Below are 25,187 nucleotides of genomic sequence, written 5' to 3'. Positions count from 1 at the left end.
GAGGCTTTGCCAGAGCTGACCTCGAGGCAGGTGCCTCCTGGGGAAGTGTGACAGGACAGCTGGAGGTGGGGAGATTCAGGCTGGATGTGAGGAAGTTCTTCACCATGAGAGTGGTGAAGCCCTGGAATGGGTTGTCCAGGGAGGTGGTTGAGGCCCCGTCCCTGGAGGTGTTTAAGACCAGGCTGGATGAGACTCTGGCCAGCCTGATCTAGTGTGGGATGTTCCTGCCCATGGCAGGGGGGTTGGAACTAAATGATCCTTGTGGTCCCTTCCAACCCTGACTGATACTATGATAGGACACACTTTGGTGTTACCCAGCAGAGGTGGTGGGCAGGAGAACGTTGTTCCACTGCTGGGAGGGAGCCAAGGCAGAAGGCAGGGCAGCCAGAAGGCTAAGTGAAAGCAAACACAGCACGACTGAGTCCTTCGCTGTTTGTAAAGGGGTGAGAACGGGGAAGTAACAGGCTGGCGAGCTTGAAAAAAAAAATAACCTGAGCTGGCTAATGTTAACAAACATCCTGTGGGAAAGCGAATAGCCGCTGAAAGAGACTCCATAAAGAAAAATTACAAGTTGTCCTGCTACAGACGAAAGATAAGACATGAGTCAGGAACTCTACGGTGACCTGAGAACTGAGAAAGAAACAACAGCAAAAGTAAATCTTAAACATTTACAATTTTCTGTGTGAGGATGAGAGGCCAGGGGACGGCGGGAGGTCTGTGCCTCTCCCGTTGGGAGGCTGGTGCCGCCTGGCTTGGGGCAAGTGGAGCAGTGTGACAACGAGGGGAGCCTTGGCGCCCACCCGAGTTCATGAAAAGGACCCCACCGCCAGCTACCTAGCGATGCCGGCTTGGGCTCAAAGATGGGCAGGACGCCTAGAAAGGGCTTAGATCAAGTCAGTCGATGGGCATCGGCCCAGACAGTTGGCAGCGGAGGGTCAGGGAAGGCCGGGGGCCAGCGGGATGCACCGCCCTCAGCCCGCATCGCCTCAGCGCCCAGGCAGCGGCCGTGGGCAGCGCCGGCCCCCGGGCGGGCACACACCCCCGCCCCGGCCGCTCTCTCTAGGACCTGCGATGAGTTTGCCCGCCGGAGCCGGCCTCAGCGCCTGCGCGAAGGGAGGCGGCCGAGCCCCTTATCCCCATGGAGAGCGCCGAGACCGAACCGAGCGATAACCGCCCGGAGGAGGACGGCGCGGCGCCCAGCAGCGGCCTCCCGCCTCCGGAGCAGCCCATACCCACGGTGAGCATGTGGGGGGTGGCAGCGGCAGGGCGGCGACCCCCACAGGCTGGCCTCCGGCCTCCGTACGGCCTACTCTGCTGGGGCCGAGCACCGGGCTTTCCTAAGCGTGCTGCCCGTCCGCCGCGCCGCTGGCCCGGGGCGGGCAGGGAGGAGTGCGGGGAGGCCGGGATCGAGCGGTAGCCCAGCACTGCACGCCGCGGTGGGAAAGGGCTACAGGTGGGACGAACGTGCCTGTGGACGAGCCCCTGTCCGGCGGAGTCCCGAGCAGTGCAGCCCCATCCTCTGAGCTGTGGGGTTCTCCCAGCCCCATTCTGGACGGCGCCAGAGGGCTTTGTGCACCGTCTACCCTCATTACTAGTGCCAGATTAATTAGTTTAATATTTTTATCCTCAATTTGTCCCCTACTCCTAAATTTCACAAATCCCTCTCCCTGCTCAGTTCAGCTCTCCTTTTCTAGAGGGTGGGTCCTGACTGACTTCTGGCCGTCAATGTGCAACAGATAACGTTTCTCCTCTGAGAGACTGAAAGAAAAACGTCTCTCCGGATGTGTTGTGTTTCCTGTGAAAGGGGGAGAGCTGGTTACCTGTGCCCCAGGTGTCCTAAGTAGGAATTCGCTGGTAGTTGGGAAGCGTTTGAGTTCCGGGGTTGGTTGGCTGGTTTAAAAACATTACTTTTCCCTGTTGGGAGAAATACTTCTGCTTTCTGTATCTCTCAGCACATAATGGCTTTTGGTATCTGAAATTGCCAATTTGCTGACTGCATTTACCCCCCGACAAAAGCAGGATTTTCTGTTTTGATTTGCAAATGCGATACAGAACGTGGGTGTAAGATGAAGCCCTGCCAAAGCCTGTACCCTATAGAGACATGTCTTAGTGTGACATGGGAAGGCAGGGTTAGTAGTTTTTGGCGTGTGTGGCTAATGTTACATGAGTCTTTATTTTCCTCTAAAAAGATGGAAGACTGTTTGGCAAAAAAAATGGAGATCACTGTTTCAGAAGCTGAAAAACGGACTGGGAGGAATGCCATGAACATGCAAGAAACATACACAGCTTACCTCATTGAGACAAGGTGGGTGATGAGAGCTCACTCTTGAGTGTATGTGGATGTACCATTCTAAACAGATTATTCCTTCCACCCTTAAAAATACTCAGGTACAGTTGATGAGAGGATTTAGCTGGAGTATGATTTGTTATGTGATTATCAACCCACTCTGGAGGATCTTTTCCTGTGAAAGCTTGGCATCTGATCTCCTGTTCAGTACAAATGTTGGTGTCCTGTAGCTGTGTACTGTAATTCTTCATTTGAAGCTTGATGGGAAAATGGATGCTTGAAAGGTGTTGCTCTAATACAGTGTCAGCACCTGCTTTGATTATTTCTTAGCCAAGGGTTGGATAAGTTTATGTATCTACGTATGAGGTTTTATGTGCAGCTTGTATGGGAGAGAAGTTGTGCATTGCAGTCTGAAGCAACAGTTAAGCTGATTTAAAAGAAAATTAAGTCTCATGACTAATGTCATGTGGTCAAAATGTACTGCTCCACTAATACTTGAAGTGCTGTGCTTGATCTGATCACCACTTCTTGTAGCTGCTCAAAGGGTTAGGGTTAATAAACTACATCCTTCCTTCACACTAGCTCGAACTCTTACTAGAAAACTTACTGCTTTCAATTTTCTTGTGTTAACAAGATCAATAATACAAGCATAGTAAACACAATTTTGTACCAGAAGGACAACTTGCAATTTTAAATACCAAGTAGTGAACAAAGCTTTAAAATCTCATCTAACTTATCATTACTTCCCAGACAGTCACAGATGACCTCTGTTAATGCTGGATCACATTACTCAGCTGAAGCAAGAATTTCAAAATTAAACTTTATTAGGAGTTTTGCCTTTCTCTTCTTTATAGGAACAGTTTTAACCCTTGGGCTTTGCCTCTGGAATGATCTACTGTCCAGATAAAATCTTCTTGAAACAAAGCAGTTGCATTTTTGCAAAGGCTCTGAAGAGTTCAAACTGTAATATCTTCACACTAGTTAAAAGGCTTCTTAGCTTGTTTAGCTGATGAAGGGATACACCAGTCACACTCATTGCAGGCCTACTGGGATACATTTATTATATTTTTGCTAAGCTTTAAGAATAAAATCCAAAATAGACATACATTTCATTTTTCAAGTACTGTAACTCTCTGGCAGTTGCTCAGATGTTTAAAGGAATGCTTTTGCAGTGTGTTGGTTTTAAAGATCACATTTTCTCACATAAATAAAGTTGCTTCTCTTTTCCATGAGAAATGTTATTAAAAGAAAAGAAAATTGGAATCATTGGTGTCTAATTGTGATGAGAAATGCACTCTGGGGGCATCTTTATGCAGCCCAGGAACATGCTAACTGCACCTCCTTTCCCAGCATCCTTATATTGCTTTAGCCTCATTCCTGTTGGTCTTTCCCAGTGGTTCTTTCGTAGTGGCAGAGCTGTGTTTTGCTACCCAGATTGCTTTCCTTAATTAAGATTTATTTCATTCTGTGGTCAGCAGATACCAAGACCAATTATGTGTTTGTCACAGAACTATTGGAAATGTGGGTTTGTTACATCTCTAATAAAATAGGCTCTCTATTCCTTTTGCTGAGAAGGCAAAATTTTCTTGCATAAATGTAATTGGTGGCTATTAAATGTGCTTCCTGCTGAGCCTGTAGCTGTAGGTGGGCTTCACAGCAATTTGTCTGTGGGTAATAGGATATTTTGTAGCTGAAGAATAAAACTCAGTTTATAGTAATAGAAAAGGAAGACCACTTAATTATAGCTGCATTATGTTTATGTGAACTGGGATTCTGTCATTACTACTATCTGGGATTTAATTTCCATTTGAATTGATGAATTGTATCTGGGAGAAAAAGGGACACAAGACGGATGCAGTTTCACTGTATATTTGTAACAGAACAGGAGGTGAGTACCTGAACTTTTGTCATAGTATCAGTCAGGGTTGGAAGGGACTACAAGGATCATCTAGTTCCAACCCCCCTGCCATGGGCAGGGACACCCCACACTAGATCAGGCTGGCCAGAGCCTCATCCAGCCTGGTCTTAAACACCTTCAGGGATGGGGCCTCAACCACCTCCCTGGACAACCCATTCCAGGGCTTCACCACTCTCATGGTGAAGAACTTCCTCTCCTCACATCCAGTCTGAATCTCCCCACCTCCAGCTTCATTCCGTTTTAACATGTTAGTTCCAGTCCTGATGTTTTAAGAATGCAAGTGATAGAATAGAATAAACCAGGTTGGAAGAGGCCTTCAAGATCGTTGTGTCCAACCTATCATCCGACACCATCTAATCAACTAAACCATGCAACCAAGCACCCTATCAAGTCTCCTCCTAAACACCTCCAGTGATGGTGACTCCACCACCTCCTTGGGCAGCCCATTCCAATGGGCAATCACTCTCTCTGTGTAAAACTTCCTACTAACCTCCAGCCTAAACCTCCCCTGGCACAGCCTGAGACTGTGTCCTCTTGTTCTGGTGCTGGTTGCCTGGGAGAAGAGACCAACCTCTGCCTGTCTACAACCTCCCTTCAGGTAGTTGTGGAGAGCAATAAGGTCTCCCCTGAGTCTCCTCTTCTCCAGGCTAAGCAACCCCAGCTCCCTCAGTCTCTCCTTGTAGGGCTTATGTTCCAAACCCCTCACCAACTTTGTTGCCCTTCTCTGGACTCGCTCCAGCAAGTCAACATCCTTCCTAAACTGAGGGGCCCAGAACTGGACACAGTACTCGAGGTGCGGCCTAACCAGTGCAGTGTACAGGGGCACAATGACTTCGCTCCTCCTGCTGGCCACACTGTTCCTGATATAGGCCAGGATGCCATTGGCCCTCTTGGCTGCCTGGGCACACTGCAGGCTCATGTTCAGCCTACCATCAACCAGCACCCCCAGGTCCCTCTCTCCCTGGGTCCTGATGGTATTGTTTAATTTTTTTTTTCTTTTTTAAAAGCTTTATTCTTTTCACATTACCTTTAGAGAGCAATAACATCACCCCTGAGTCTCCTCTTCTCCAGGCTAAGCAATCACCTGTGTGATTATTTTGTTTGGTCAGTGTGGGGGTTTTGGTGGTGGTGTTCTGGTGTTTTAAAATGTCTGTATTTTTTTTTATTCTACCTTGATGTAGATCTGTTTCTTTGAGACAAAACAAACTCCACTGCTGTAGACTGAAACCCCTTAGCAGATTCCCAGGGTCATGCTTCCTGAAAGCATCCCCTTTATTCTTGGTTTACACCTTTCTGCATTAGTTAATTAATTTTTTGTGGGGAGCTGTTTCCGTTCAATTAGTCTTGAAGTCAGTTTGTTTGACAGCTTCCATTAGCCATACAGTTACTTAAAAATAACTCCATTTTTATATTCCCCCTGTGTGAACAGAAGAGCACTTCCACCTCTGGGTGGGGAATGGCATTAAGGCAAGTACAAATTGTGGTAGTTGAGATGTATAGCTAAATATTCCTTCTTGAGGTGCAGATGCTCAGCAGATCACTTACTTTCTGTAAGGGAAACTGCAAATATCCAGGACCTCACTTGTGTGCAGACTTGCTTCCTATTAAGAAATTTAAGCAGCTGTGGTCTGCATGAAAGCAAAAAAAAGAACTGAGGTAGTATAAACCCCAGAATTTTAACTCCTGGTCTTGTACCCTTTGTTTTTTTTGTGACTGAACTGAAAGTTAATCAGAATGCAAAGCACCTCGTAAGTGTTCTGTGTTGATGGGCTTTTAATTATAGTACATACAGGGATGACATTTTTTTTCAGCTTCTGCTTTAGCCAATTTCTTCTGTAGCATTAGAATACTTGCATTTAGTTAACTTTGCGTCCATTCCCACTGCCTTTCACATCTCTAGTGTGGTGGTTCTGGACAATGTGATGACTGGAGTGGGTTTGTCTTTCTAGGAAAATAAAGCCAACTTTGTGTAGCCTGGTATCTGACTGCTTAATAGCAGGATCCCTGATTTTCAGCCCTACTACTCTTTACTTCCTGAAGTACTTTGGCAGGGTAATTCAGTATATTTTTCCTGTTACTCTCCCAGTATATCTGGGGAAGTTACTAAGCTTTTTCTGCTTTCAGTATTTGGAAAGCTTTGTTAGTTAAATTGGCAGGAGTGGTACCTGCTTCTTCCTTAAGAACTTGGATTGCCTATACAAAGTGTAAGGGCTCCTAAAGAAAATGACTGTGAAGGAAATGAACTTGGAAATCAGTAGCCAGACAGGTCACAGTTCAGTGGTAGCAACACTGCACCCTGGGACTTCAGGAGTTTTTCCTTTGTTCTGTTTGAGGTCCTTTTCCAAAGTCTCCTGGTGCATGTTGGGTTAAATGAAGAGCCTAAGCAAGCATTTTGTGGGGAGTGACACAGAACAAATGCCTGCAGAGTTTTGTTGTCTTCTGTTCCTCACACCACCCCACCAGTGAGTAGGCTGGAGGTGCACAAGCAGGGGAAAACTGACCGAAACGGACCAAAGGGGTACTCCATACTGTATGACATCATGCTCAGCACTGAAAGCTGGCAGAAGAGGAAGGGAAGGGGCATTTCAAGTGATGGGATTTGTCTTCCCAAGTAACTGTTATTTGAGATGGCTCCCTGCTTTCCTGGAGGTGGCTGAATGCCTGCCTGGCAATGGGAGGTAGTGAAGGAATTCCTTGGTTTGCTTTGCTTTGCCTGTTAAACTGTCTTGATTTCAACCCATGAGTTATCTCACTTTTTGCCCTTCAATTCTCTCTCATAGCCCATTGGTGGGGAGTGGGTGTGTGGTACTTAGTTGCCAGCTGAGTTTGAACCACAAGGCTGAGTGACAATAATAAAAAGCAAGAAGAATCACTTAGCTGTGAAAAATTCTCTGGCAGGAGAACTGCTTCTTTGTCATAGAGTTTGCCAGGTAAGTTTTGGTGTCTTATAAAGCACATGATTTGTCTATAGTGATTGCTCTTCTGTCCCTTGAGAGGCCTAAATACATAGATGATTTATAAATAGCTAAAAGGAAGAAATTGCCCATCCCTCTAAAATGGTGTTCCTCTACATTGATTGTGAGCTTTGTGTGCTGCAAAGGAGTGGAAGTGTCACTTCTTGTTCCTCTATATAAAAAGTGAACCTTGTCTGCTGTAGAGGAGTGCAAGTGTCATTTCATCTGCACTGGAGGGTCAAAGGCCAAAAGCAAAGGTACTGCTGCTGCAACTGGAGAGATGATTGCATTTACAAGGCAATAAACTGATGTATTTCTTTCTTGTCTGATTTAATATTGTGCAGCCATTCCTCTTTTTATTGCATTCAGAATCGTTTAATGGCTCATTGAAGATAATTAGTTTTAAATGGGAAATGGGAAGAGGTTAATCAAATGGACTAAAGTTTTCACATTGGCACTTTGAATTAAGGCAAATGAACATGACTTTTGGAGTAATGTGATCTTCTAATCACTTATAACATCAGTTATGAATGTAAAAACTGAAGCTTTTAATTTTGTCTTTTTTTTTTTCCAGGCAGGTTGGTTCATTCAATGAATAACTTACATTGTTAAGACTGTACTTGGAGGGGGAACATGTGGTTTTCCTGCCTGAAGACTGTACAAGTAGTATATTGTGTTTTTAAAACCAAAACAAATTGAGAAGCTTGACTGAATGTCAACAAGTGATTATGATCTTAATTGAAACTGGTCTGCAGTACTTGCAGTTAATGGTGGAGTTCATAAAGTGGTCTAAAAAATTAGATGGTAATGAAGGTATTAAGTGTAATGAGTACCTTTGTGGATTTCTGCTTCCTTTCTGGAATGGGGTTCCTGGGGAGAAATGCTCTTGTAATTGGTGATATTTTATGGTCTTGTGTGTAACCAGGTGGAGACATTTTTGGTGTGATTAAAAAAAAACCCCTGATTTCTCTCATCTTGTTTGCCTGCCCCAAATCCATCCATGCAGTTTCAAATGCTTGTTACCTTGTTTAATAGGCCGTAGTGTGGATGCAGACTCATAATTGAGGCTGTGCAGTACTCTCCCACCACAGCTTCGCAAGGAACTTTGCTGCTCCCATCCTTTACACAACTCCACAGTGCTGTGCGTTCTAGAGAGTAAAATTTGGCTGTTTTGACTTCATCAAAGCCTGAGGGTAAGGCAGATTCTTAACCTAGGAGTAATCTCAGAATGTGTCTTACATTTATTTGAGAATAGAATAGAATAGAAGAAACCAGGTAGAATAGGAGAAAGCATGGCTTCTCTGTGCTGTGCCACTGCACACCTGAAATGTCTTCCCCCTCTGATCACTAAAAGACACCAAACACAAGCAGATTGCTAGAGTGGGTGCCGCTAGTGGCAGAGGCAGCAGGGATGTCCCTCCTGCAGAGAAGGGCGCAGCGTGGTGACAGGCTTCTGCTGAGGCGTAACTGTTAGTGCAGCAGTGGCATGTTGGGCAAAGAACATCCAGACCTGTCTCTGGACAAGTGTCTGTCTACCTATTGTCACATTTATTTCCTTTAGCTGTTGTCTCCTTATTGCTTTTCACCCAAATCAGGAACTCTTATATAAAGCTATAAGCAACAGCTACAACCAAAAAAAGGCAGTCTTTGCGCTTCCAAGATAGCGAGAATAAATGCATGCTAGAATGAAGGAAGTTAAGTGTGATCTGAGAAGTAATGTCAGGCTGCTCAGCACAGATTATGTTGAGGCTGTATCATATGCCATCTATTTAAAAAAGAGCAAACTACTTGGGCAGGGTTGAACATCAAGGTTTTCCAGTAGTAATTGAATCTTTTTTTCTTCAGGATACAATGCAAAGTGTGTGTCCCTCCTAAGGGTTATAAAGCCTAATTAACTTAGACCTAAGGAAGCCTGTTCTGTTGTCCACAGATCTGTTTTGTTGGAATAAATTGATGGTAGGCTTTAGATCTAGTAAACTTTCTTAGTTTCCTTGGTGTGGACAGGGAAGATGTGGCGAGTGGCATGGTCTATTTGCCTTCAATATTTGTAGGGTAGGAGCATGAAATATGAGCATATTTGCTTCTAGCCTCTAACCCATACCTTGGAAGTAGAGTTATCTTTAGTTTCCCAGACAAAATCACTGTGGAGCAACTTTTGAACTTACAAAGGCATCCTTCTTGATTTCATGTCTTCTTTTCCTCTTGCCTTGTAGCAGAGCACTATTCTTTAGTTCTTTTCTCACACTTGTTACGTTAAAAGTATTGAAACTTATTAAATGATGACATGACTCTCTTGATGGCAGGAATTATGAGTTCTAAGAAAAACCCAGATCAACTTTTACGTGATAAAACTGACTTGGCAAAAATGAGTGTGTGGACCAATGGCAAGCCAGGGCAGGATCAGTGAGGGCAGCTCAACTATGGAAGACAAGCTACTTAAGTTTATACTACTAATACATATTACCAGGGTGCTGTATTGAGGCCACAGATGCAAACTTGCAAATGCACGCTGCCAAAATCTGTGAGAGTTCTTTTCTAACATCCTGTGAAGTTTTATTTCTGCACAAGTGCACTTGACAATGGAGTAGGAATGTCTGGACCAGAAACTATCTTGAAAGATAAACTTCTTTTCTTTCTTCTCTGTGCTGACTTCAATGATGCTATAGATTATTCAGAAAGTGATAAATACAAGATCAGACTTGCCCTGCATTGGGAACTGATTGCATCAGAGGCAGAAGACAAAACTTAAGTACGCTGTGTTGAAATGAAAGAGCCAAATGAACTTCAAGTACTTGGTATTTCAGTTTTATAATTGAAGTTGTCAATGGCAGTGCAAGTTCACAGAGAGAGTGGAGAAGAAACATAATTGCAGCTAGCAGTGCTTTTCCATAGGGGCTTATATTGACAGGGAAAAGAAGAATGCTATTAAAAATTAAAGTGAACTGTTCTTTGTGCAGTTTACCCTTTGGTGGTAACTTCTTCAGCCTCTATAACTCTGCTGTACATATGAAATGTGTTAGGCTGTCATAAACTGTCAGTAGTGTGTACAGACCTAGCCTGCCTCTAGTTATGAGGTGATGGGGTCAGTCTTAAACCTCAGTGAAATTGGAAGGAAAAAAAAGGATGAATAATGAAACTCTTCTGTTACAGAAAAATCAAAATTGGAAAGCAAGAGCAAGCTAACTCCTGTGCCAGGCCTAGTGTTGCACTTGCTGTGGGCAGGAAATGGTTATGCCTAAGAGGGACAGACATTTAATAGCAATTAACCAAGTGCATCCTGCAGGGCTTTTTTTCTTGTCTGATAGACATTACAGACATCTCCTTGTCCCAGCTCAGAGGTGAGATCTGGATCTGTAATTTTCCTGCCTTTAGAATAGAATAGAATAAACCAGGTTGGAAGAGACCTTCAAGATCATTGTGTCCAACCTATCATGTATTCTATGTATCATCCAACACCACCTAATCAACTAAACCATGCAACCAAGCATCCTGTCAAGCCTCGCCCTGAACACCCCCAGCAACGAGTAAAGGTGGTTATAGTCTGCTGAGCTCTAGGTGACTCCTGTGCCTTTCAGCTGGTGTAGCAGCATCTAGCAGCACAGATGGATCCATCTGGGATGTGTCTGTGTTCTCAGGGCAGTACTAGCCTGTGTTTTTTCTTTTTCATGTTTGCTTGTGTGGTATGTTCCCAGAGAGAGTGCTTAAAATCTTGTGATGTATTGATGGTGGCAGTCTTGCTTAAAGGTTGATAATAGCCCATGCAGAAGTAGTGCTCTTGAAACCCATGGTGGAAATCAGTGCAAATGGCTGATATCTACTGAACCTAGAGATTAAAAGGATCCCTATAATTCCTTTATATGAGTGTCTAAACCCCCCTGGGAGTTTCTCCTCTAGGAAAGTGAGATTTATGCTTTCAGCTATCAACTAAACAACTCATCTTTTGAAGCATAGTAGCTTAATTCTTTTTCTATTTAAATTTACCTCCAATTCAGCAGTAGTACAGCCACTAGGTACCTGCTTTTAGCTGAAGTGTTCTTCAGATGTTTAAATTGTGCAGTGTTCACCTAGGTAAAAATGCTGCACAGCCTGTCAGGCCAATGCTGAGCTAAGCTTGACCTCTTCAAAACTCTGCAGTTGCAGTTGCTGCTGTTGAATCAAAATACTCTAACAGGGAAGAATTCTGTGGGATGTTGGCTGTGCAATTCAGTGGCTCTCAGCAGTGTGCTCACCTTTAATCTGCAGCAGCTTGCATTTGAATGCTTATGAATATGTCCTTTTTTTCTTCCTCCTTGTGATTTAATTCTTTTTTTAATACATATTTAGTCATCTGGAATAAATGTCATTTTCCACAAAGCAGGGATAGATATAATGTTCTGGTTTAGTCATTTAAAAAAACAATCCTTTTATATCGTTAAATTACTTCAGCCCAAGATGTAACAAGAGGATATAGCAATGTTTTTCTCTCTAATGAGAGTTCAGAAATGGATGACAAAGATTTCTTGTATTTTAGGTGTATTGAATTATTTGGGTCACTCTGGAGCAGGATTGTTTGCTGTTCAGTAAGGTCATTAGAAGTTCAACTTTGGAGGTTAAGAATAGCTTAAAAAAAAAACACCCAGTAACTTGTGTGCTGTTTGTTTTGTGAACTTTACTAGTTCCTATGAATTCAAGAACTATATACCCTGAATTCTGCTGGAAGAAATGGCCTGGAGAGGAGGAGGCTCAGGGGTGACCTCATTGCTCTCTACAACTACCTGAAAGGTGGTTGTAGCCAGGAAGGGGTTGGTCTCTCCTCTCTAGCAACCAGCACCAGAACAAGGGGACACAATCTCAAGCTGCGCCAGGGGAAGTTTAGGCTTGAGGTGAGGAGAAAGTTCTTCATGGAGAGAGTCATTTGTCATTGGAATGGGGTGCCAAGGGAGGCAGTGGAGTCACCATCCCTGGAGGTGTTCAAGAGGGGATTGGACGTGGCACTTGGTGCCATGGTCTAGTCATAAGGTCTGTGGTGACAGGTTGGACTCGATGATCTTTGAGGTCTCTTCCAACCTTGGTGATACTGTGATACTGTGGTACCCTATTCTACTGTGTACTGTATGAACAAGTAGAATCATAGATTTGTTTCAGTTGGGAAAAAGCCTCTAAGATCGTTGAGTTCAGCCATTGACCTGCACAACACCATAGCCAATAAGCTGTGTCCTGGAGTGCCACAAGTTTTTGAACATGATCAGGGATGGTGACTCCCCATCCCTGGACAGCCTGTTCTAATGCCTGGCCACTCTTTCAGTAAAGAATTTTTTCCTCATATTCAGTTTAAACCTCCCTTGGTGCAACTTGAGGCCATTTCCTCTCATTCTGTCACTGGATACTAGGGAGAATAGTCCAATACTTGCCTCACTACAACATCCTTTCAGGTAGTTGTAGGGAGCAATGAGGTCCCTCCTCAGCCCTCCTCCAGGCTAAACCATCCCAGTTCCTTCAGCCACTCTTCATAAGACCTGTTCTCATCAGCTTCATTGCCCTTCTCTGGACCCCAAAACTGAGCCCTGTGGAACACCATTTGTAACTGGACTTTGTAGTTCATTACTTTGCCTAATTCTGAGCTACCCAGTGCAAGAAGGTCGTGAGTATGCTGAAGTAAGTTCAGGAAAGGGCCACAAAGATTATGGTATAGTTGGTGTCTGATGTGCAGGGGGAGGCTGAGAGAGATGGGGTTGTCCAGGCTTTGAAAGCGACAAACTGGGGGGGACTTAGCAGTGTGTATCAATACCTGATGGGGGGAAGTAAAGAAGATGAAGTCATTTTCTCTGATGCACAGATAAAGGACAAGAGGCAGCAGCCACAATATCCAATATAGGAAATTCTATTTAAATATAAGAAAATTTCTTCAACAGTGAGGGTGATCAAACATGGGAATGAGTTAAGCATAGGAATGAGTTGCCCGGTGTGATGGGTAGAGTGAGTATCCTTGGAGATTCCCAAATGAATGTGGTTGTGAATAACCTGCTGTAAGTGAGGGGGCTAGATTATAATAGATCTGCAGAGGTCCCCTCCAACCTCAACTAATCTATAATAATCTCATAACACAGTTAATACTGTTTCATAGAATCATAGAATTGTTAGGATTGGAAAGGACCTCAAGGATCATTTAGTTCCAACCTCCCTGCCATGGACAGGGACATCCCACACTAGATCAGGCTGCTCAGAGACACATCAGCCTGGCCTTAAAAACCTCCAGGGATGGGGCTTCTACCATGTCCCTGGACAACTTGTCCCAGTGTCTCACCACCCTCATAGTGAAGAACTTCTTCCTGACATCCAATCTGAATCTACCCATTTCTAGTTTTGTTCCATTCCCCCTAGTCCTATCCCTACCTGACACCCTAAAAAGTCCCTCACCAGCTTTCTTGTAGGCCCCCTGCAGGTACTGGAAGGCCACAATAAGGTTTCCTCAGAGCCTTCTCTTCTCCAGACTGAACAGCCTCAACTCCCTCAGCCTGTCCTGATAGGGGAGTTGCCTCAAGCCTTCTAATCATCCTCGTGGTGCTTCTCTAATCCTTCCTGTAAGAGAGGCTCCAGAACTGGACGCAGTACTCCAGGTGGGGTCTTATCCCAGTGCTTTGTGCTCTTAGTTACTTAATGTAAAAACTAAGGTATGCATAGACATCACTGACTGTGAAGTGCCTTGTCTGAATTCTCTGTTTGTTCTGGCATATGCTAACTGCCAAGAAGTGTTACTGACCTGATGCTTACTTCTGATACTGCAAAGCATTTCTCTTGCTGTAAATGTCTTGCATGATAAATTACTTTTGCTTTCCAAGTTTATACATTGCTTTTCAATCCTGTAATATTTCATGATTTCTCCTCTTACTGTAACATAAAATCCTTTAATACCTTACTAGGTGATGTTGGCTTTAAGTTTTCAACAAATTTTTCAGATGCATCATTTTTGTGCCTGCTTACTCTGTCTTTAGCTAATTTGTTTGACTACATGTCCTTAGTCCTTAAATGTATGAAAAATATCACTTTGGACAAGGAAAAAAAAAAAAGTCTTTTGCAATATGCTAGGATTTTCTAAAAATATCCCTAAAAATAGGACTTCAAAAATGCTTTAAAGTTTTAAACTATTCTAGCTGTTGCAGGCAAGACAATTCTTACCCTCTAAAGTGAAGACTTTCCCTCTTTGAATGGTAAATTCCTTCTTGTAATGCTCTGTATCCTTCAGCTGCTCATGAAATTGTGCTGGTTTGGAACATAACACTCTTCCAACAGAAATATCTCTAATTCTGTGATGTGAATTAAGTAATTTCTGTGACTCCTTACTTCACTGTCACGTCTCTACAACTACCTGAAGGGAGGTTGTAGCCAGGTGGGGGCTGGTCTTTTCTCCCAGGCAACCAGCACCAGAACAAGAGGACAGAGTCTCAAGCTGCACCAGGGGAGGTTTAGACTGGATGTTAGGAAGAAGTTCTACACAGGGAGAGTGATTGCCCATTGGGATGGGCTGTCTGGGGGGGGGGGGGGTGGGGTCACCACCACTGGAGGTGTTTAGGAGGAGGCTTGATGGGGTGCTTGGTGCCATGGTTTAGTTGATTAGATGGTGTTGGATGATGGGTTGGACACGATCTCAAAGGTCTCTTCCAACCAGGTCTGGTCTATTCTATTCTAATCTGTGGTGTGTTGAGCATGTGTTGACTTTTCCTGTGTTCCTAAAAGAAGTATTGAGTCCTATCAGGCAGAAATGATGAATGTTTTTAAAATTAAGTCTCTAGACATTAGACTAGTAAAGGTTACTTTAGAGTATGGGCGTGTTATGCAGTAATTATGATTGGGTAACTGTTTTTAGGGCCTTTGCCGTAACTGTCCTGATGGCTTGAGGGAGAAGGTGGTAGCTTACTAATGCTCAGATTTGTGGTTCTGTCTTTCAGAGCTGTTGAGACCCAGAGCGAAGGGCAGTGTGCCCCCGTGGACTCGCTGTGGCGGCGTTACAGTGAATTTGAGTTGTTGAGGAATTACTTGTCGGTTACCTACCCGCATATTGTTGTGCCACCGTTGCCAGAAAAAAGGGTGAGGAAACCGAGGCTGCAGCTTGCTTTGCATTGTTTGTTATTTATTTACTGTTAACACTCTTCTGCTTAAATAGGCTGACTTTGTTTGGCACAAGCTATCGGCAGATAACATGGATCCTGACTTTGTGGAAAGAAGAAGAATTGGTTTGGAAAACTTCTTGTTACGTGTGGCTTCACATCCTGTTCTTTGCCAAGACAAAATCTTTTACTCCTTTTTAACACAGGTAAGCTGGAGTGCTTTCTGAATACCTTCTTTAGAGAGTATTTATTTAAGATCATGCCCATTTGCTCTTCTTCCCTCCCACTGACCTATAGCTTGTTCCGTGTCTAGAAGGATAGAAAACATGAATAGACTTGGGGTGGAAAAGCCTTGCCCACCTTAATAGCCCACTGCAGTTGTACAACTGGCCTTCTAAGGTACATTCTGACTTGTTTCCAGTGCTATTTTTCAGGCTCCCAGGACAGAATTTCCACCTCTTGGGAAAAGCATATACATATACATAGAATACATAGAATAAACCAGGTTGGAAGAGACCTTCAAGATCATCGCGTCCAACCCATCAACCAATCCAACTCCGCCCAAGCAACTAACCCACAGCACCAAGTACCCCGTCAAGTCTTCTCCTAAAAACCTCCAGTGATGGTGACTCCACCACCTCCCCAGGCAGCCCATTCCAATGTGCAATCACTCTTTCTGTATAGAACTTTTTTCTAACATCCAGCCTGTATCTCCCCTGGCGCAGCCTGAGACTGTGTCCTCTTGTTCTGGTACTGCTTGCCTGGGAGAAGAGACCAACATCCGTCTGTCTACAACCTCCCTTCAGGTAGTTGTAGAGAGTAATAAGGTCACCCCTCAGTCTCCTCTTCTCCAGGCTAAGCAACCCCAGCTCCCTCAGCCTCTCCTCGTAGGGCTTATGTTCCAAACCCCTCACCAACTTTGTTGCTCTTCTCTGGACTCGTTCCAGCAAGTCAACATCCTTCCTAAACTGAGGGGCCCAGAACTGGACACAGTACTCGAGGTGCGGCCTAACCAGTGCAGTGTACAGGGGCAGAATGACCTCCCTGCTCCTGCTGGCCACACTGTTCCTGATGCAGGCCAGGATGCCATTGGCCCTCTTAGCTGCCTGGGCACACTGCAGGCTCATGTTCAGTCTACCGTCGACCAGCACCCCCAGGTCCCTCTCAGCCTGACTGCTTTCCAGCCACTCTGACCCCAGCCTGTAGCTCTGCATGGGGTTGCTGTGGCCAATGTGCAGAACCCGGCACTTGGATGTGTTAAATCTCATGCCATTGGACTCTGCCCATCTGCCCAGCCTGTCGAGGTCCCTCTGCAGAGCCTCTCTACCCTCCAGCAGATCAACTCCTGCCCCCAGCTTGGTGTCGTCAGCAAATTTACTGATGATGGACTCGATGCCCTCGTCCAGATCATCAATAAAGATGTTAAAGAGCAAGGGGCCCAGTACTGATCCCTGGGGCACACCACTGGTGACTGGCTGCCAGCTGGATGTGGCACCATTCACTACCACTCTCTGGGCTCGGCCCTCCAGCCAGTTCCTAACCCATCTCAGTGTGCTCCCATCCAAGCCATGGGCTGACAGCTTGGCCAGGAGTTTGCTATGGGGAACGGTGTCAAAGGCCTTGCTGAGGTCCAGGTAGACTACATCCACAGGCCTCCCCACATCCACCAGGCGGGTCACCTGATCATAGAAGGAGATCAGGTTGGTCAGGCAGGACCTGCCCTTCCTAAACCCATGCTGGCTGGGCCTGATCCCTTGGCCATCCTCTAAGTGTTGCGTGATTGCACTCAGGATGACCTGCTCCATAATCTTTCCTGGCACTGAGGTCAGGCTGACAGGCCTGTAATTCCCTGGCTCATCCAACCGGCCCTTCTTGTGGATGGGTACCACGTTGGCCAGCTTCCAGTCAGCTGGGATCTCTCCAGTGAGCCAGGACTGATGAAAAATAATGGAGAGTGGCTTGGCCAGCTCATCTGCCAGCTCTCTCAGCACCTTAGGATGGATCCCATCTGGTCCCATGGACTTGTGGGGGTCCAAGCTGCTGAGGAGAGCTCCTATCACTTGCTCATGGAACACAGGGAAACCATGCAGCTCCCTGGCTCCCTCTGCCAGTTCTGCAGGCCAGCTGTCTGGTAGACGTTCTTTCCAGCTAGTAAAAACTGAGGTAAAGAAGGTGTTAAGTACCTCTGCCTTTTCCTCATCCTGTGTTACAACATTTCCTTCCATGTCAACCAAGGAGTGGAGGTTGTCCCTGCCCTTCCTCTTGCTATTAATATATTTATAGAAGGACTTTTTGTTGTCCTTCACATCAGAGGCCAGTTTAAGTTCCAAATATGCTTTTGCCTCCCTAATTTTCCTCCTACATGCCCTAGCAACCTCTTTAAACATTCCATGGGTTGCCTCACCTTTCTTCCAAAGATTATACACCCTCTTTTTTTCCCTTATTTTCCCTTATTATTATATATTGGGAACTTGACATGTGTTGGTTGGGAAAGCTTCCCTAGGACTAAAGCTGCAGTAGTTAGTGTGCCACACTGCTGGCTGCAGAGGCAGTGCTGCCTTCCAATTCACTTCTTGGGTATTTGTGCTTTCTTTAGCTTGAGTCGTGATCCGTTCATGTGTGTCATGTTATCACAAAAGTTGTGATTCAGCTGTCAGCTAAAGCATTGCATTGTGCAGTTTGAAGGTTTAGGAGATGTCAGATGTTTTGTTTTTCTGTGCTTTGACGAGAGATTCCCAAACATCAGACTGAGCAGATCTGTTACTGCAGCACAGTATAGCATGTGCATGAACCAGTGTACAGGAACCGAGAACAGTGGACAGCCAACCACTACACATGAAAAGGTGCACTGGAAACAATTACCACCTCTATATTTTCTGTATGCTCTTTACCTCAAGCTGCAAAGATCCTTGGGGCTGCTAATAATCCAATAGACAATAGATAACTACCCTTCTTCCTGAAGAGCTGTGCTGCTACTTCAGATACAGTTGTGTGGCTCCCACCCCCAGTTGATAGAATGAAGTAATTGAATAGTAAAGAGAAGAGAGATCTTTGGGGGAGTTTGGTATGTAAGGACAGCATAATGACCAGTTAATCTTAACCCAGATTCTTGAGAAGACACAGGAGGATATGTGAGGCAGAACCCAGGTTTCCTGGAGAAGTTCTTCTCATAGAGGTGCTGCCATAGGGACTTGACAAAGCTGTAGCATTATTAAATCAATCTAAATGTTCTTTTCCTTTTTATTTTTGTTTTTAGGAGGCTGGATGGAAAGAAATGGTGAATGAGACTGGATTTCAGTTAAAGGTAATTATTGTAATTGTTTGTCTTGTGACTGCTGTGACATAAATACTACAGCAAACATGTTTTAGGCTATTTATAAAAGGCTGTTTGCTGTTAGAACGAGTTAAGGGCATTGTTTTATCTGTACTTGTAACCATGAAAGCAAGTGGTGTTCCTAGTGTGTAATAGATAATACTTTAGTTTTCAAGCTCTCTCAACCTTGTAATTCTAGTAATGTAGAATTGTGATCCTTAAGCTTCAAAACCAGTGAACTTGAGTCTATAGCAGTGCTTTTGTATGTTGTCAGTTTAGCATCATTTTAAAGATGGGTGTCAGCTTTAGCCTGGTAAGAGGTACAAGGTGTCAGAAAAACTCCAGAGGTAAGGAAAGGGGTCTGAATTGTAGGATTCTGTGCAAATTGCTGAAAGGGTCTTTGACAGATGAATTTGGTCACCCTTAACAAAGTGTGTCTTGAAGTAGTAGTAGTGTCCCCATTGACATCGGTGAATTCATGGTGGAAATCTTGCAGGAATAAGTCATCAAATGTTGTGTGCAGGGCAAGAACCTGTGAGAAGCTGACAGATTGCTGGGCTGTGCCTGGAAAAAGTACTGTATGGAGACATACTGAGCTTTTGTTTCATTGTAGTGTGATCAACTCATAAAATCACAACTGAAAACTAGATGGATTATGAAGAATTATTCTGAACAGTGAGAGCTGAAGAAAATCACTGGTACTCTTATCCTCAGTGTCCAGGGGGCTTTGATACCAGCACTTAATGTGGATAACTTAGGCTGACAATAATTCGCTTTCATCACAGTAGGGATTGCATACTGCTAGTATTTATAAAGCAAAAAATGCACAGCTCTCAAGCAGTGTTTTCCTAGGCAACACATCTTTATTTCAGCTTACACTCAGAGGAGTTCACAAAGCTGGTGCTGGCAGGTTACATTCAGGAGTGTACACAGTGGTGTGTGTATGACAACACATAGCAGAACGCTGAGAATATTTGCCTAGCTGAAACTGTACTGTAGATTAAATGAGAGATGAGCAAATCCTCTCTTCCTTCTAGGTTTGGTTGTGTTCATAGTTTCTCTTGTATAATTCCTCTTAGGGGAAAAAAAAGTTTTTGCAAAAGCCTGAGAAAAAGGCATCTTTCCCTTTTATTCAACTTCTGAAGCAATAAAGCCTTCAAGATTGGAGGTTATTTAGCACTACACTGGAGGACAAACCTCTGTTCATTACCTGTCTTAGACTAGAATCAGACTATGCTGCCACTGTGTCTGCTGCTGAGGCATTAAAGCAGGATGTGCCTTTTGTCCCAAAGGGTTTGAACCAAGCTAACTGAACTTTAAATGAGGCATTAACGCAGTGTAGCATGCTATACATGAATGTTGATGTTGGAGACTGTGTTTACTCTGCCAACTGGATCATTAAATCATGCCTTTCTTCCCTCCCACCCCCAGCACTTAATTTTATTCTTTATGGGGTTTGTCACTTGGGATTTTAACCCTTCCTTTAGGAAGGAGAAGATTCCCCCTCTCTCTCTCTCCAGTTTACTTAAATGATTATAGGATCACAGTAGGAATTAACTGTCTGAAAACTCCTTAGCTGTGCCTCATTTGAGGGAGAGATCATCTCTAAAACGATTGTGCTTGTTAGTTTTAAATCAAATTTAAGACTGGACAGACAGTTTTCCAACAGCATAATCCTGCATGGCACAAATGCTGCAAAGTGGAATGTGGGAGCTGCTGGGCTGTTAACATCAAGGAGGAAATAACCCTGCTTGGATGGTTGAGCATTGGCAGGATCTTGGTTCCTGCCTGACAGTGCTTGCGTACTTACTGAGCTCTGCCTTCAGAGCACTATGTGTGTCTGTAACAAAAGGTGAAAACTTGCTCTGGAACTGTAATGCAGGAAGTGATCCTTTTCAGGTGTAAACCCACTGAACTTCCATGCTGTCCTAACAAACTGAATTGGCTTTGGTGCCTACTGTTTGAACAGAAATACAGTCTTTTGGAGAACAGCTGTCTAGAAGGACTCTGTCCTGCTGTTGCTGTGCGTCAGTGGTGTTTGCACTGTTAAAGAATGTGTGGGCAGCACATGTAGGTGCATCTGAACAACTTGCAATGCAGTTGTGTTGTCTAATGATCTGTGGGGATCATAGAATCAATAAAGGTTGGAAGAGACCTCAAAGATCATCAAGTCCAACCTGTCACCCAAGATCTCATGACTACTAAACCATGGCGCCAAGTGCCACATCCAGTCCCCTCTTGAACATCTCCAGGGATGATGACTTCACCACCACCCTGGGCAGCCCATTCCAATGGCTAACAACTCTCTCTGTGAAGAAATTTCTCCTCACCTTGAGCCTAAACTTCCCCTGCTGCAGTTTGAGACTGTCCCCTCTTGTTCTGGTGCTGGTTGCCTGGGAGAAGAGACCAACCCCCTTCTGGCTACAACCACCCTTCAGGTAGTTGTAGAGAGCAATAAGGTCTCCCCTGAGCCTCCTCTTCTCCAGGCTAAACAGCCCCAGCTCCCTCAGCCTCTCCCCATAGGGCTTGTGCTTGAGGCCTCTCACCAGCCTCATTGGAGGTCCATGGTCATAGAGGTCTGTGGAACACTGAATAAACATAAAGCCTGGGATTTAGAGTTATTGAAGCATTTTGTGTTCCCTGTGCTATCTTGGTCATGCTTCCCCATGCTGCCTTCACAAGATATTCGTAGAGGGATGCTGCACATACTGACAGCAATGAACCTGTTTTCTTCTAATATCAGACACTTGCAAGTATCAGACACTTGCTTTTTGGTTTGTGGATTATGCTTTATGATGCTGGTTTGGTGATTGGAAGAAGTACAGCTAAAGTCAGTAAGATTTTCATCAGTACATCTTACCTTACCTAGTTGCAAGACAGAGATTACTTTGCTCTCAACTTGGATAATGTCCTCAGTGTTCTCCAGTTACGGAAGTGGTTCCAAGTGAAAGAAACTTGTGGTGATAACATGGTATCTTCTGCTCAGCCCCAATGCAGTTAGAGGCAGAACAGTCTCAAGCTGTGTTTATCTCATCTGTAGAATTAGAAAAGCCCTAAAAGGAGGACTCTATTCCTGGTTTGGGAAAACAGTGTTCTCAATGAGGGCATTGAGTCCATCATCAGTAAATTTGCGGACGACACCAAGCTGGGGGCAGGAGTTGATCTGCTGGAGGGTAGAGAGGCTCTGCAGAGGGACCTGGACAGGCTGGACAGATGGGCAGAGTCCAAGGGCATGAGATTGAACACATCCAAGTGCCGGGTTCTGCACATTGGCCACAGCAACCCCATGCAGAGCTACAGGCTGGGGTCAGAGTGGCTGGAGAGCAGTCAGGTGGAAAGGGACCTGGGGGTGCTGGTTGATAGTAGGCTGAACATGAGCCTGCAGTGTGCCCAGGCAGCCAGGAGGGCCAATGGCATCCTGGCCTGTATCAGGAACAGTGTGGCCAGCAGGAGCAGGGAGGTCATTCTGCCCCTGTACACTGCACTGGTTAGGCCGCACCTTGAGTACTGTGTCCAGTTCTGGGCCCCTCAGTTTAGGAAGGAGGTTGACTTGCTGGAGCGTGTCCAGAGAAGAGCAACAAGGTTGGTGAGGGGCTTGGAGCACAAGCCCTATGAGGAGAGATTGAGGGAGCTGGGATTGCTTAGCCTGGCGAGGAGGAGACTCAGGGGTGACCTTATTGCTGTCTACAACTACCTGAAGGGGGGTTGTAGTGAGGCGGAGGTTGGTCTCTTCTCCCAGGCAACCAGTACCAGAACAAGAGGGCACAGTCTCAGGCTGCATCAGGGGAGGTTTAGGCTGGAGGTTAGTAGGAAGTTTTACACAGAGAGAGTGATTGCCCACTGGAATGGGCTGCCTGAGGGGATGGTTGGGGTTGCCGTCGCTGGGGGTGTTCAGGGCGAGGCTTGACAGGATGCTTGGTTCCATGGTTTAGTTGATTAGGTGGTGTTGGATGATAGGTTGGACACGATGATCTCGAAGGTCTCTTCCAACCTGGTTTATTCTATTCTATTCTATTCACTATCAAATTAATAATAGCTCTTCAAGCTCCAAGTTGGCTGTAACAGTGTACAAAATATTCTTGTGTCGCACACCAGCACTAACAAATACTGCTGAAGTAACATCCTCCTGGCAGTTAAGGCAGTCCCTTAGCTGTAAGAGTGCACTATAGGAAATCCATAGACATCAGGAGATGTGTTTGCTTTTCTTTCTCTGAGAAGAGAGATGTCTTGATCAAAAGTAAGCTCCAGCCATTTTCCCCCGAGTTAGAGTTTTCATGCAGTACAGATGAGCCCTGAGTGAGCTGCATGTAAAGTGCCACACAGAAATGAAAAGCTGTGGTGATGTGGGACCTCTGTGGATAAGGCTTGAATATCTCATCTGTGTTGGCATCTTGTTAAGAGTAAATGACTGTTACACAGTGAAATGTTCACTTAAACCAAAAAACCCCACCAACCCACAACACTAAACCCACTAAACCCTCAGAGATTCTGTACTGCTGTTGCAGTCATTGGTAAGCCAGCATCTCAAAAAGTTAAGTAGCCAGTTACCTTTTTAATTGGGTATTGACCTTTCTTCTGTAGAGTGTTACACATGCTATGATGTAAAAAAAAAAAAGAACATTGTATTAAACCTAGCTCTATGCTGATATACAAATTACATATTTTCTGTAAAGCAAGTCATAAAATAAGAGAACACCATATATAAGATTTTGATTTCACTGGGGAGCTGTTCCTAGTAATAAAGAGCCATATAGAGGTCACTCTACCACTGGTTTTATTTGGTTTGAAAAATATAAAATAGCTTGTCCATATGGTCTTGTGTTACTGAAGTGCTTCATCTGAAAAGAATGCAGGGCTGTGTATCTTAACTCCATGATTTGTGTAGCATTTCGGAAGGGACTGTTTTTGTGGGGTTTGGATTATAGCAGCTTAATTTTAGTGGATGCTGCTTACATCCTAGCTCATGAAAATAGCTGGTTTATTTATTTATTTTAACTTTTTTATTAAAAAGTCTGACATAGAGGACACCTAGTGTCAACTTGTTCAGTGTTTGAAGATTTAAATGTGTGAGGAAGGCAAGATTTTTATTTTTCTCTAGTAGTGCTGCCAGAAGGCTGAGATTTTAATTTATTTATTCATTTTTCTTTGGTCACTGGAATTTAATTGCATTCAATTAACACAGCTTTTCTTTTTTCCCCCCCTTTCAGGCAGATTCCAGATTAAAAGCTCTCAATGCAACATTCAGAGTGAAAAACCCAGACAAGTAAGATTCCACATCCTTCTTCCCTCTCTTTGCCTTTTTTCAGTTACAGCTTCAGATGACAGAGTACTCTTATCTCCTTAGAATAATTCAGAAGAGGAAAAAATTATCTTTCTGCACTTAAATTTTAACTGAATCCCAGTAAGGAGGTAGTGTGAAAAGGTTTGATAAATCCTGTTTCTAGGAGCGGGATGCATTCATAAAAATGCATCACTTCATGCAAAATGAGTCTTTAATCTTAGCTACTTTAAAAGGAAAGGACAAAACCCCCAACCCCAGAGGAAAAAACCTCTTAATATTTGCTTGCAAAAAAGTCCTTCCAAGCATGAACAGAATACAGATTGACAGTAGGTCTTTCCAAAAATTCTGGCTGTTGTACAATTCTGGATTCAAGCACCCCAGTGTTGAAGTTCATAGTTCCCTTCAAGCTGCCAATTTTCCCAGATGCAGTTTGGAGGTCACTTCAGCTCTGTTGCAGTTTGGGAAGCTCTGAGGCAGGCCATAGAGCAATCTTCTGGATCAGCAAAAATGGTGAGAAGTGTTATGAGAGGTTCATCATACCCTCGGCGGTGAGGAGGCTAATGTAAGAGTTTCTTCTTCTGCAATAGTTAGAAACACTGATATGCAGCAGTAGGGTCAAGAGATGTTACTGTTTGCCATCAAACTGTGGAGATTCATATGAAGTATCCTTATGGGTTCATCTCCTGTCTCGTAGTGGCAATAGGAGATGCTGTTTAGGGAGAGTCCATGTGCCTGGCTGTGCTGTCTCTTCCCTTTGTACTTCCCTAGCACCTATGGGTATTGTGTTAAAGACTTTAGAGGGCACATCCCTTTCTAGTGGTCTTTAGAGGCATGTCTGTGAGCTGATGCAGTCCCTTCTGTTTTTAGTGTGTTTACTTTTAGTATCATAGTATCAGTCAGGGTTAGAAAGGACCACAAGGATCATCTATTTCCAACCCCCCTGCCATGGGCAGGGACACCCCACACTAGATCAGGCTGGCCAGAGCCTCATCCAGCCTGGTCTTAAACACCTCCAGGGATGGGGCCTCAACCCCTGTCACCTCTGTGACAGAAAGGAAGCTTTTAGCTAGGGTTTAATATAAAAGGTAACAGTCATGAATGAGACTGAATGATAGGAATTCCCTCAAAATCTAATGGTGAAATTGTTTGAATGCTTTATTCTCTATCATCTTCATCTGTGCTAGTAAGAGTTGACTTTTCCTACTTTCACAGCAGGAAAGCTTTGCCTGTAGTCTGCCTAAAGGGGTTGGGTGGGCAAGAATGGTTAAGGCTGAGATGAGGAATAGACTGTTGTTACCCTTTGAAGTAACTGAATGTTTTGTAAAGTAAAGCTGTTGTGAGAAGTGTCTA

The 25,187-nt window shown here is 44.4% G+C and overlaps 1 protein-coding gene across 1 annotated transcript in view; it reads left to right on the top strand.

Moving 5' to 3' along the window:
* The first annotated feature begins 943 nt into the window (after positions 1-943).
* SNX4 (sorting nexin 4) overlaps positions 944-25,187 on the top strand; it is a 42,782-nt gene continuing 18,538 nt past the window's right edge. The window contains 7 exon segments of the mRNA XM_054176557.1: positions 944-1,119; positions 1,121-1,237; positions 2,190-2,305; positions 15,085-15,223; positions 15,300-15,449; positions 18,500-18,547; positions 23,764-23,819. Of these exon segments, the coding sequence (XP_054032532.1) occupies positions 961-1,119; positions 1,121-1,237; positions 2,190-2,305; positions 15,085-15,223; positions 15,300-15,449; positions 18,500-18,547; positions 23,764-23,819 (785 nt within the window). The 5' untranslated portion in view covers positions 944-960.

This window comes from Dryobates pubescens, chromosome 2 (genome assembly GCF_014839835.1).
Source record: "Dryobates pubescens isolate bDryPub1 chromosome 2, bDryPub1.pri, whole genome shotgun sequence".
Classification (NCBI taxonomy): domain Eukaryota; kingdom Metazoa; phylum Chordata; class Aves; order Piciformes; family Picidae; genus Dryobates; species Dryobates pubescens.
The sequence above is the reverse complement of the archived record's forward strand: the minus strand, read 5'-3'. Positions and strand labels throughout refer to the sequence as shown.